General features: G+C 35.7%; 2 protein-coding genes across 2 annotated transcripts in view; both read right to left on the reverse strand.

The window, feature by feature from the left end:
• Positions 1-943: 943 nt before the first annotated feature.
• LOC127635741 (BTB/POZ domain-containing protein KCTD7-like) lies at positions 944-3,875 on the reverse strand. The gene is made up of 2 exons (XM_052115972.1): positions 3,407-3,875; positions 944-1,141 (listed from the first exon to the last, which is right to left on the reverse strand). The coding sequence occupies exons 1-2, from the start codon at positions 3,698-3,700 to the stop codon at positions 944-946; spliced, it is 492 nt and encodes a 163-aa protein (XP_051971932.1). The 5' UTR covers positions 3,701-3,875.
• Positions 3,876-10,942: 7,067 nt separating this feature from the next.
• The window catches only part of LOC127635742 (homeobox protein cut-like 1), a 125,278-nt gene continuing 121,736 nt past the window's right edge, over positions 10,943-14,484 (reverse strand). The window contains exon 25 of the mRNA XM_052115974.1: positions 10,943-14,413. Within this exon, the coding sequence (XP_051971934.1) occupies positions 13,957-14,413 (457 nt within the window). The 3' untranslated portion in view covers positions 10,943-13,956. The remainder of the gene's footprint in view (positions 14,414-14,484) is intronic.

Genomic DNA, 14,484 nt, shown 5'->3' on the forward strand with positions numbered 1-14,484 from the left:
AGTAATAACCAATAAGATTAAATTATATTACTGTGTATTACATAATAAGTACATTAAGTATAAAACAATCCTACTCAGTAGGCACATATATATAAATAATAAGTGTTACCAATTACTAATTTTTTTTTCTCAGGAAAAGCTTCTTAAAGGGATAGTTCATGCAGAAATGAAAGATCCCTCACCATTTACTCACCCTCATGCTATCCCAGATATGTATTACTTTCTTTCATCTGCAGAGCACAAATGAAGATTTTTAGAAGAATATTTCAGCTCTGTAGGTTCATACATTGCAAGTGAATGGGTATCAAATCTTTGAAGGTCCAAAACACACAAATCAGCAGGGAATTCCTACAACTCTAGTGGTTAAATACATTTTTTCAGAAGCAATATGATAAGTACAGGTGAGAAACAGATCACTATTGAAGTCCTTTTTTACTATCAATCTCCATTTTCACTTTCACATTCTTCTTTTGTTTTTGTTGATTCACATTCTGAGTGCATATCGCCACCTACTGGTCAGGGAGGAAAATTTATAGTAAAAAACTGACTTAAATATTTATTTATTTCTCACCTACACCTATCATATAGCTTCTGAAGATGTAGATTTAACCACTGAAGTCTTTTACTTTTATGCTGCCTATATGTTTGTTTGTTTTTTTGGAGCTACAAATGCCTGATCACCATTCACTTGCATTGTATGAACCCACAGAGCTGAGATATTCTTCTAAAAATCTTTGTTTGTGTTCAGCAAAAGAAAGAGAGTCATTCACATCTGGGATGGCATGAGGCTGACAAAATTTGAGAATTTTCATTTTTGGGTGAACTATCCCTTTAATATTGACAACAAGCAGTTATTTAAGTAATCCACAAAGCCTAAATTCAGATTGTCAAAATGTTTGCTTAGTATTTTTGGTTTCTTCAGGGCAGCAGTCAGCAACTATAATCAGATATTAACTAATCTATACACTGACCCAAAATAAGCTCCATCTCGGTCGATGAAATATCGACCCTCTGCATCCCGCGGTATCTGGTGGCGGCCACTAAACATGGCAGCCAGCATAGTGTCCTCATAACGCCGCAGGGTGGACAGCCGTGTGGTGAAGTATGTTCCTCCTACATTCAGAGGGATGACCTCAGGAAACTATGGAGAGAAATGAGCATAATAGCCTGAGCTGTCCACATCTAAAAATCCATCAAACATGTAATGGAAAGTAACAGGACCCCTGAGATGTGTTCTGAGCATCTGTAGGGGCAATAAACTTTGTTTCCCTTCTCTAACATCCAAATATGCTACATTATACTGCAAAGTCAAATCAGATTCCTCACTTGTTTCATTTTTAAACATTTGTGAGCTTTAACATGTCGTAGTCCATATAAAACCTTTGTCATTGATAACCAAATGTGACTAATTACATCAATCTTGACAGATCACACAGTGTTTATCAGCAATGTCTGTGGTGACACAATTAGGTTAATCCTGCTTAATGAGAGAGAACTGGGATGTGAGATAAGAACAGTTTGGGTAAAAAAGGTAATCCACCACAAATAACTAATTACTTTTCTAAAGTTGTAAACAGATAATCAGTTCTTTCTATCACGTTACTAATTACTTTATTTTAAGTTACTGTCTAAAACAGTCTTTTATTTTTAGCTTAACAAATTCTAAATAATGTTTCTATTATCAACATAATTCCTGTTTCACATAATACTCTTGGTAACTAATATTGTTTTAGAAATATATGCAGGGTTGGGGAGTAACGGAATACATGTAACAGAATTACCTATTTAAATTACAATATATAAGTACCTGTATTCCACTACAGTTACAATTTAAATAATTGGTATTTAGAATACAGTTACATTCAAGAAGTATTTTGATTACTGAAGAGATTACTTACTAAAATATTGTCATTTGTTTCATTTAATATTTAGTCCTTTCAGATGGAATACATTTATACATATAAATGATGCGATCCAAAGTCCATCTGAACAGCGGCGAAACACTTTCTTATGATGTGTTACATTCATACGAGCAGACAGAGAAGTAAGTTTGAAGTAAGTCTGGAGCAGAAGAAATAGAAATAAACCTTGTGTAAATTGTCAGCTTTACGCTAAGCTAAAATGCTATTTCTAGCCATTTTACATATACATGTTACCATTTTTTTTTTTTTATCAAGAAAATTCACGTTGGATCATAATTTCTTTTGTTCTAGTAAGACCTTTGATATTAGGACAAAAATGTTATTCTTGATAATAATTTTTGTATTGTTTTCCAGTAAAAATATCTAAAAATCCTTAAAACTAGATCAATTTGATATATCTTGTTTTAGAAACAACACTGCATAAGATATTTAGGTTTTTCAGAGAATGTATTTTTAACATGTGTATTTTGTCTTACTGTACTGGTAGAGTTTTTATAGTCAAAACAAGTGAAAAAATCTACCAGTGCTGAAGAAGTAATCCAAAGTATTTAGAATACACTACTGACCTTGAGTAATCTAATGGAATACGTTACAAATGACATTTTTACAGCATGTATTCTGTAATCTGTAGTGGAACCACTGATCTATATATATATATCAGTGAGTGGAACACATTTCAAAAGTAACCCTCCCAACCCTGAATATGTGTAACCGAAGTAACTAACTTAATTGAAAGTCAGTAACTGTAATTTATTACAAAACTTTAAAATGTATTGCATTGCACTACTTTTTGACTAAAAAGTAATTAAATTACAGTAACGAATTACTATGTAATCAGATTACACCCAACACTGTATATGAATAAGTGTATCTGATGTGATATTCTGATGATATTTTTGAAATTATATATTCTAAAGTTAGCAATTATGGGCAAATACCATATACACAAGAAATAAAAATAGGCTCTCTTTAAATCAAATCAGTCAGATTTTGTATATGACATCGAATCATATGTAACTTTTCAGAAAGAAAAAAATACTTTAAAGCATGAAACATAAATTAATTGCAATTTATGTATAAATGAATTTCTCCGGCAATGTTATGGATGTTATTAATATTAGGCCTACTACATATAAAAAATGTTATTGTGGCACTGTATAAAATAATAATAATAATAATAATAATAATAATAATAATAATAATAAAGATAAGGTTAATCGCACCGATCCATTATGGTTTGATGGACAAACTGTGTGAGCCAATGAGAGAAGGCATCCATCCGCCCCACTGTGACATAAAACCAATCAGATTGAAGAAAACACTTCTCGTATATATGTTCCCGATGGAAACCGATCGATGAATTAACCAGACGCTGGGGGACTGGCAAATGGGGGGTGTTGTCAGTGAGGCTGGATCAGATTTATGGTGCTACAAACTGCTCCATGATAAAAATAGCACATCCTCTTTAAGCCTTTGGGATTTACCTCCTCAGGTGCATCTAAGGTGTCCAGGGACTTCCCTAGGTTAAGATTAGGGACAGGTATGGCTGGTTTGCGATACTCCTCCTCCATAAAATCCGCGGCCGACATCGCATTTCCCTGTTTCTCTGTGTCACTCGCAGCCGAAAATACCACCATCACTCTCGGCTGAGGGACCGTCCGCCCCTCCTGCGCGTACCTCCTCATCCGTGATGTTGCCATTTGGAGCGGACCTTCTGCGCTAAAGGAAAGCGGAGGTGGCTCTCCGTTTGGGGTTTCGCCTGCTCCATTATGCTGCATGCACTCACAAACAGCAGGCTTTATAGTAGCGTTGATTCTGGCCCACAATAAAAGACTGTCAGCGGTTTGTTATGATGTCCAGGTTATTGTACGGGAGGGCAGCAGGGTAGCTGCACGCCCCAAGCGAGAGGTGTGGCTGGTCTGTTGGCTGATCAGGTGGATGTGAGCCTACTCTTGTGCCGTAGGCTGGTTGTACAGCACATACGCAAATTGCGTAGGCGACAGCGCACGGCACTGGAGTGTTTTTATCTGTGTACTGTACACCGCTGCTCGCGTAAACAAATGGAGATTTACAAAAGTGCGTAACTTGTGTACACGCAGTTTATCATACCTCTTGTACAGCATGTAGGGCGCCTTAAAAAACAAAACAAACAAAAAAACGCATATTTAACCAATTGTATTCAATCAAACGTTTTAATAGAATACTAATAGACAATAAAAATAGAATAGAATACAATAGACTTTCCAACTATAAAATGTTGTTCAGTTTTGGCCCATAAAAGCTGAGGATATATATTCTATTTCCCATTAATAAAAATAATGTCAAGATGTCAAAAAAAATTTTTTTGACATCTTGACATCTTGACATTATTTTTATTCATAAACGACAACTTGACTGTTTTCTTTTTTTTTTTTTTCTTTTTAACTGTTTCATGAATGAAGCAAGGCTTGTAACACAAGTAACGTTAACACCACATTTACAAATTCTCTTAAAAGATGAATCACAAAACATACATCAATAATCAGAATAAAAAGAATAAATCATACCATTCCATTTTTTTCTCTCAATTCATTTTTTTCACATGAACATAATCAATGTAACACCAATGGCATATTTAAATGAACCATATGAAACAATATAGTTAAAATGTAAATTATTATATTTTTGAACATGGTGGGAAAATCACCACAGTAGATTGAGCCACTTCTTCCACTGAACTTTCTTTTCCATAACTTTTTGTATTTTCAAAATACAAGTTTTTTTTAACATTGATAATACCAATGTCATGAAATCAATGGGCTGCAAATATTTTTACATTATTATTTTGTTTTGCAAATTTTGCACACTTGTTAGGCCTTGTACTTATGCTTGACATTAGAAAACAAAATTATAAAAAAAAATAAACACATAAATAACTGTATCATAAATAACTGTCATAAAAGCGGTGTGTACCAGAAGAAGGGGACAAGGGTTTTATTCAGGCAATTGTAAATTCAAATATATATAAAAAAGAAAATTGTAAAACAATAGTCAACCCATTTCATATAATTTAATAAAAGTTTAGGTTACAGATTGATGCCTTTTAAATGGGGTTCCTTTACTATTTTAAATAGTTTCATGACCGGAAAGTCAAGGGGCGTGCTTGTCACCATATTTTGGAAATGACCCATTTACGGATTGACCACATTTGCATCCATTGTAAGTGTCTCAGCATGCCAAAAATACTGTCGATTCAACTCAACAACCAGAATATTTGCTTCACATTTTTGAAAATATTTTTTTTTCCAGTTAATTAGTCTGAACAAGCAAAATATCGAATTGTTGCTTAAATCCTAAAATTGTTTTGTATCCTGGGGATAAACAAACATTTGAGAGGCTAGGGAAGGGGCAACGTTTCTATGTAAATTATTGACGTAGGTGTCGCTGCAAATTCGTCGCTGCGAGTTCATGTGACTTTGAATAAAAACTCTGTCATCAACTCGCAATCTTTCTCTTGAAGTATCATGGCAGTATTTTTTGAGGCAAATGTTTCTATCTTTTCAATGTTAAGTTCATGAGTTTTACAAGCTGTACATTTTTAAATGGTAATGTCTTGAAGAAACGCACAAAAAAAATATTATTTGGACCCTAATGTGGTATCTTTGTTCTTTCCGTTGTAAGGGTTAAAGGAAATGTTTCCCCAAAAATACTTTTTGTCTTCTGTGGAACAAGAATTAAGATTTTTTGAAGAATATCTCAGCTCTGTTGGTCCTCACAATGCAAGTGAATAGTGACCAGAACTTTGAAGCTCCAAAAATCACATAAAGTCAGCATGACAAATGTGAATCACCAAAAAAAAAAAAAAACACAAAAAAAAAAACATAAAAATATAAGAACATGAAAGTGAAAGTGGAGATTTATAGTAAAAAAAAAAAAAAAAGGACTTAATATTGATGCTTTTCTCATCAACACCTATTATTTCACTTCTGAAGACATGGAATCAACCACTGGAGTTGTAAGGATTACTTTTATGCTGCATGTATGTGCTTTTTGGAGCTTGAAAGTTCTGGTCATCATTCACTTGCATTGTATGGACCTACAGAGCTGAGATATTCTTTAAAAAATCTTTGTTTGTGTTTTTTTGGGTGAGTGACCCAGCCCCAGGAACTCATACAACCCCCTGTACCTCATCCACACCTATTTAGTATCCCTCAATCTTTCTCTTATAATTAGTGTAAAAAAATAAAAATAAAAAAGGCTATATAGATGTATTTTTCTATAATGTCTTAAGTACCAAAAGTGTAGGGTCATTAGAGACGCTAGGTATGTAATAGTGTTTGGGTTTTTTTTTTTAATTCGCTTCCATAAATCACATTTTATGATTATTTTATATCTATATAAGTTCACTATCACATGACATCTATTTTTTTATTACAACACAATTGAGAACTACTGTATATTCATACATATGACTACTATATCACGTAGATTGTCTGTGCAACAATGGTGAATTATCAGTATCATAAGTCTAGAATATAATGTTCAAATAGTACAAGATTTGCCAAATCTACAGTCCATGTACAGTAAGTTACGTAATTATTATGATGTAACAACAACATCCATGGATGCATTGTCGTTGCACGGCTTTGGACAATTTTCAGTCAAAAATTGCAAATATGAACATTTTTCATTGGCCAATCTTCCATAGCAACCTGAAATGAGTGATGCTTGTTTTTGGTGGACCTCTGCCCTGCAGAATGGCAAAGGTCAAACTGCAGTTTGGGAAAAGAGCTTACAATCTTTTAAAACCCCTGTTTCAAACTCTTTTAAATAAGGAGGTTAAACCAGTCTCAAAGACAGCTTATATTGTAGCCTTAACAAATTCACAACAGTTCAGTGAAACCCAAAATGACCATGTTGCAAGTGAGCAAAGACTGGGTGCTACAAGCAAGAGATGTCTAGAGACTCCACAAATGTTTTCACCTGAGACTAGTGGAGGTCTGCTTACCTTTAACGGGTTCGGATGGACATGCAGTCAGTTTGAACTCTCTATTTTAACATGCATATGGAAATGTCAGTATATGCATTGATTGCAATGGACTCCCCCTCTGTTGGAGCTGACCAGCAGAGCATCTTTGACTTTGACCCTTTCATCGGAGGGCACATGGAGAACAGCTGCAGAGGGAGCTCTGGCAATGCAGAGAAAATATCCTTTAAAAACAGGAGCAGCACTTCAAGGATGTGAATCTGGGACAAATAATAAAAAAGGGGATTTGGTTATGTGTCATGATGAATGGATTTGTATCTGTAATTGTGTGCTGCATCTCAGTGGTTCTCAACCTTTTTGACTCCAAGGCCTGTAAGCTAGAGATATTTCATCTGAAACTTCTGTTGATCATGTCAAGGCAGCTTGTTTTTCAAACTTTTTTAATAAAAGAAACTAGGAGCGTCAATAGATTAATACAAATAGTTTAAGGGAGTTATTCATTTAAAATAAGAATTATAATGCCAACATCTTGATTTATAGAGCCTTTTTATTTTTTTGCATTTTCATCATTGAATTCAAATAAATATATAATATGGATAATAATAAACCTTATTTTAAATAATGTTAAAACATCTTGAGGCCCCTTGGAAGCATGCTGAGGCCCCTTAATTTAAGACTGTCTCAGAATAATCTGACTAGTTAAAGACGCCATAGAAAGCCTGTTGCATAAACCAAGCTCACAGTTGTCTTTAGTAAGACAGTCTAATTCGCATTGTATTGTGGGAAAATACACTGAACTGCTTAAACAAATGGCCGACTGTGGATGCTCAATACAGTTTTTATTCGATGAAAATATTTCCTTATTAGAGGAGTACAGTGCTTAAAAATGGATTCTAATGAACAAATTAGTGATTTTAACCCAAATAATAAAAAACACACCAAAATTTGGTTACCATTGTAGAAGTCAAAGTCTTCTTCAAAGTCTCAACTCAAGCCCCTTCTATCCTTCAACTGAAGCCCCCACTGGCTCAGCTGACAGTTATTTTCCATGGGGTGTGCTGTCTTACATTTTGGTCTAAAATTAGGCCGATCTTAATTTTTATGCAACTGACTGAAAAAGTTAAGACCAAACTTTTAGAAGACCAACTAGTAAGACTAGACTAAAAAACTTGGTATGCAACCGGCCCCTGTTCTACCTCATTGGTTAAACTGTCAAACTATTACACAAAGTAATAATATGGATGTGTCATTCTATGGAGTAGTGGATGCATTATTTTGCACAAGGGCCCCTTAGTAAAGACTGGCCCAGATTGGTTATTTTTTGCCTCATAAATTGCAACCATCTGAGCCTCTGATTTAGGTTTCAGAATAACTGGCAAGTGTTGTATATAGAGTCAACGTCCATCAGTTTACAACAAAGAGAATGGAAATGTATCAGGTGGTGATTGTGGTTAAAGATCAAGAGCTGGTAACACAAATATAGCAGGTTTAATCCAAAATCAGGATGAACCTGGAAATGGAGAGTCGCTGAGGTTCCAACAATTCTCCATCAGTTTAATACTGCATGTGTAAAGAAATTGTGCCTTCTGATTATTTAAATACACAGAGGAACATGTATGCTGTCGATATATATAAAATAAAGAAACTAAATTATTCAAAACATTTCAAAAACCGCGTGTTGACCTTAATTGACTGTGTGGATTTTGTGTGTGCTGTAAGTGATGAGATTGGGTGAGAGGATGTTTGTATAGTGACCCAGTTTATCTGTATAAACCCTTCATGTCTACATGATAGATATTTTAAGATACATACTGTAAGCCTGCTGTAGTCATAAAACCCTTACCCCTGTATATTGCCTGTGCTGTGGCCAGTTTGAACAAATTTGAATTGACATCTTTTGACACTCAAATAAATGCAGAGTACAGTGGTTATGTGTTTGTACAAAAGATATTTACTTCAGTTAATACACCTATGGTGGTAATGAGGAATAATAATAATAATGAATTTCAAACAGTGATATTGCTTTTTTTCATTTTGGATTAGAACTGTAACAGCGCTGGGAACAGAATACAAGACTACATGATGATACACAAAGGAAAAAAAACAACCAAACTAAATACATATCAAGAGAACAAAGTGGAAGAGTCTTTATTCAGGTAATGGAGGATTCAGCTCCACCTTGTGGTTCAAAACCATGACACATAGAAAAATAAACCATACAACTGTGGTTAGCAGGTGTAAGAGGAAAGTGTCACCAACAAACTAATGGACAAAAGGACTGTGCTAATCCGAGTTTCTACCTGAGCTTTGAGAGATCTAAGGAGAATCTATAGGAAACCAGCTTGTGTTGGGAGCTGCCTGTAATATTTTGATGTACAAGGCTTCATATTACCCATTTACAGCATAGAGAGCAACAACGGAAAGAGATCTGAATGTCATTACCGAGAAATCCCATTTCCATAGATTGTTGGTCATTATGAGCCGTGATAACTTTTGTTATAAAGTGTTGCTCTAGCTGAGAATGACTTGACACATGTATAATCATCCTGCTAGATTCAAATGTAACACAATTACACGACTTTGAAGAAAAATAAAAGTGAAAATCTCCATCTAGGATACACTGAAACAAACTGTGGCTGTTCAGAACATACTGTCTCGGGTGAAGAAAGAACATATCGTCTCAGGAAGTGATGTAAGTGTGAGGGAATAAACGAGGTAACAATTATGACATCACTACCGAACTAAGCTACGGACGAATATCTACATTAATGCTACTCGTGACTACCAATGTAATATCCATAATGATGATCTTTTTTAGTTTGTTTGTTTTTCGTTTTTTCTCTCTTTCTTTTTTGTCTTTTTCTTAGAAATCATATAAACGTGCTGTCTGTGCAGTTGTATGTTGAAGTGTTTAGCTCATCTGCAATACTTTCCATAGAAAAATATTTGCAAAAAGAAGCCGAGCAAAGTGCTGGACATCTGAATAGAGAGATTTTGTAAGTGTTTCATGCATGATACTAACAATAATCTTACGTTTCAGCGAGAATGTTTCGACAACAATGTGACAGACACACTGTATAAAGCGTTCCAAACACCAGATTTGAATGCACCTAAACCTTTTTTATGTGTTCAATTAAAATCATATGGTTGTGTTCATCTAAAAGTGAACAGTTTTGACAATTTGGTCCACACTGCAGTATTTCAACAGTTTCCACATGCTTAATCCATCTGTGAATTTTCAGTTGGGAACTTACTGTTAAAATATGACAAAATGGTAAAAAAACAAAACATCTAATGAACACCTAGACATGATTAAAATGACATTTTGGACAAAAGCGTGGCGTTATATTACAATTTAACCAATCAATATTTCCACTGTAAAAACTTTGGTTTTAATAACCAAGCCTGAATCCTGGGACAGCTGTTTTCTCTTAGATAAAAGAATATACACACCCTAAAAGTACATAATATTATGACCTGAGACTAGATGAGACCTTATTAATATTAAGTTGCTGGCAAAAGTTGCTCAAATGTTGTATGATCTGACGCGCAATATTTCCAATCGTTTCTAAACACTTACTGTATTTGGAATGGAAAAAGACGTGATTAGTAGCGGACAGTTTTCAGTGAAGGCACTCCAATATTAGACGTGGAGAGAAAGTTTGAGAAACAGTCACGGGCTTAAACACATTTGTATATTTCGATAAAAACATTGGTTTTTGTATCTGTGCTTTTTTTCTTTTTAGCTCTAAAAGAGACAAATTTGATTTGAATCATTCATTGGCACGCATTGAAAAAGGCCAGTTTTAAGCAGACATTGTTCTCCAAGATTCACCGGCGTAAAATTCAAATGCAAGTTTACCAAACAACATCAAGTGAATTTCGTTCCTACTAAACAAAAAAAAAAAAAAAAAAAAAAAACAAACATATATATATATACAATATATACATATATATATATATATATATTTATATATATATATATATATATATATATATATATATATATATATATATATATATATGATAAAAAAGAAAAAAAAATCTAATTTCCTCAAGGTGCAGCTCAAAGCGACAGCTAATTTCAGTGACGTTAACTACCAGTTGTTCACTGGCTCATTGTAGCAACTAAGCTTGATTGCGATAATAAATGTAATCTCAGATCGTTCGCAGGTTATTTCCCTGAAAACCTAATTAACTGTAGAGAGAAAATAGCCAAACACAATTCATCTTGAATTGCCATCTTTAAAGATTTCTCGTGTTAAAACATCTAAATGCTTACTACTTAAATTCATTAATGCAATACATATAGTTCTGCTTCCTTTGTCAACGTAGTAACTGTGTTCATCCAGCTCACTGACAGAGTAAAATATATATGAATTAAAAATAAAATAAAATGATAATCTTCAGAATTAATCAATAGACATGTATCAAAAGTACATCATTTAAATGTAATCCAATACTGCCGGCAGTCTATTAGTCTAAAAATATGTAACCTGACCTTTTACAGTCCCTTCCATTACAAAAAACACATATAACAATAAAAGACATCAATGTGTAAAAGACAGCATCTATAAATAAGCAAACCACACCAACAAACAAACAAACAAAAAAAGAAAAAAAAAAAAGAAAAAGAATCTACCATTAGTTTTTCTTATGCGTGTAAATAAAAAGAACTTAAAATGTACTATGTGATATGATGCAGGACTGCTAAATAGCTTAGGGGCGTGAGGAGGTGTTTGCTTGCACTGCCTGTGGCAAGCAGTAGTAGTAATATACAAATATAGATCGCTCTTGTCAACAGTCACACACACACAAACACCCTCACACTCTGGTTTGTATGGACGAGCGTGTGGCACCACCATCTGCGGTTTCTCTCAGAAGCACGTTTCACAAAATCATCTGCAAACAATTAGACACCAGGGCCGGAGGTGAAAGGTGACGGTAGAGAAAAAACGTTTCTGCAGAGGTGTGCTGACAGCTGGGTTAAATGCAAGTCTTTGTTGCGTCCTCTGACCTGTGTGAGGGCGGGTCTTCATGTGTTGAGCGACACTTCAGATTCACCTTTAGGTACTAATGTTAATTGTTGAGCTTTTCATTCATAAACTACACATTTTCTCGTACTTTATGTGTTTGGGGCTGTTCACACAGAACGTAATTTTGCGTTCTTCTGCGCTGTTTTCCGTTGATTTTCAATGTAAGCATCCGCTTAACGGACGTCCTTGACCATTGTGTCATGTCACATATCTTTTTTTTTTGCGTCATGCACAAACGACTTCCAGACGTTGGGTCACGTTAATAGTCTCGAGACACCTGAACTCTTTTACATTTTCTACGCTGGGTCTTGCTGGGGTTTTTTTTTTTTTTTTTACGCAAGAACGTGTTCGGCCTGAACAGCCCCTTAAATGATAACAAGAAGTATGGATGAAAAAGTCTCAACAGTCCTCCGTAATATAAAGAAACAAACAACAAAAACAAAATATGTCCATTTCGCTCAAGGTGTAACATGAAATTGGTCATGTTTTTCAGTCATTTGGAGGATAAATGTGTGCCGTGAATATACATGGTTAAGTCTGGGACGAGGTTTGTTCAGGACACCATGAAAAACATTGTATTGGGTGAACAGTGAATGGAGAAGCTGGTGGAAAAACCTGAAGTAGTTTAGAGTTTGCACTAGAGCGAGTGGTAGGCTGGTTTTCCAGCACACTCAGCGTCCGTTACCCTGGTACGGAGGAACAGCCCATACAGTGCAGTGGCCAACGGCCACACCATAGAATTAGAATTTAATAGATTTTGGATTTGAATTTGAATTCTATGGGCCAAACCGCCCGACGTGGTTAGAGGTCTCTGATGTATGGTTCTATTATAAGAGGATAAAAATCAGGCTTGCTCATTCTCTTTAAAAATATCTCGCCAAGGAATATTTACTCAAAGTACTGTACAAATCCTTTTTTCACTATTTCTGTCTTTGTTTTGGCCTAAAATGAATTTTATTAAACAAGTCCTCCAACGAGCTTAAAAATGTAAGCCGAGGAGGAGATTAAAGCTATGGAAAAATAAACAAACGCTACCCTTACAGGAGACCTAAATAACGATAAAAATTGACACTTAGCTATCACTTTAGCTATCAAGTTAGCTAGTACGAAATTTCTCCTTTCTCCCACCATTAGGACCTTTTTGTCGACCTAACAACAATAGTTAATATGAGTTTCATGTGATTACATGGATACTTAATTACGAGTATTTCGGATAGATATTGTGATTATTTTATTTGTTTTAGGCTATTGGCACACCAAAAGGTGTGTAAAACCAAAATGAGTGCTGTTTAGAGTCAACTGACTGTGCAATCTCTTGGTGGCAACTTAATTGCTATAAAAAGGATTTTCTTCTCTCCTAAGAGAAGTTTCCGAACTGTGAAAATAATGCTGGTTCCAAAATAGTGGAATCCATTGCGTACTAGAGTTGCATAGCCATTGGATGGCCTCCTTGGGGTAGGGAGGGTGAGGCGGGTGGGACGGGTTAGTCTGTGTTCCTTCAGCCAACGCTTGCTTTAAAATGCTTGACTTTTGGTTTGAAACCGGTTTGAACTAGTCTCTGCTGACAGGCCGAAGCATACGTGATACAAAGAAGAAACTCCCAAAAGTCTCGAAAACTGATAAATTATTGTAACAGTTATTCAGCTTTTTGTTGAGAACGCCTCTATTAGAGAGAGAAAGACAATGTGATATAGTGTGTGTTTATATATATATATTTTTGTGACTGTCGCCAGTCTTGAGAATATTTTGTGGGAACGCTTCCTTCTCCTGTGCTTTTCAGTTTTTTGTCTTTTATTCACCATTAGCCAATGGTGTTACAGCCCTGTGGCCAGCAGAGCCTTTAAGTGCTTCACAAAAACAAAAAAACAGGCTAAAACTCATTTCTTTTTTTTCTTTTCTTGTCCTGTCCATGATAGCCCACTTTTTAACAGCAAATGGAAAACCCTTGGGTTTACCGGTGGTGTGTGTGCACCAGGCTTGGCCAGGTAAGCTCAGTGAAGGACATAATTAAAATAAAACAACACGAAGCCTTTTAGAACTCCCATTCATGAGGTTCATCGCGATTTGCTGCTTTCTCCAGCCGGTGGATGATGTTGTTGAGGTTGGCTGCCTTTTTCTTGCGCAGACTGTTGTCCTTGGGGTTTCGCAAAGGGGTTACGGCGGTGGACGTCACTGATATGGACTCCGGAATGCCGAACAGGCTGTCTATTATGCCGGCTCTTGGCCTGATGTTGCCCGATGCGCTGGGGAACTCTGTCTCGCTCTCTTCCTCTCTGTGGCTAAGGCCGGGGCTCTCTAATAGGCCCTTGCGCTCATCTGAGCCGGAGGAGCCGCTTGGTCTACCCTCCGCGGTGCTGTCGGACTCTGTGCCATCGCAGCTGTTTTCTCCATCACCACCGGATTTCCCCCCGGGCCGTGTTGAAGGGGATCCACCTTCTCCAGCAGCCGCCTGGATCTCCTCAATAAAAAGCTCTCGCCGGATTCGAGACCTGTGGAGAAAAAAAGCAATGTAACATTTTCTCATCTGGTTTTTATAATAAAAATTGTTTATAATACAAAT

The sequence above is a fragment of the Xyrauchen texanus genome, chromosome 43, assembly GCF_025860055.1.
Source record: "Xyrauchen texanus isolate HMW12.3.18 chromosome 43, RBS_HiC_50CHRs, whole genome shotgun sequence".
NCBI lineage: Eukaryota > Metazoa > Chordata > Actinopteri > Cypriniformes > Catostomidae > Xyrauchen > Xyrauchen texanus.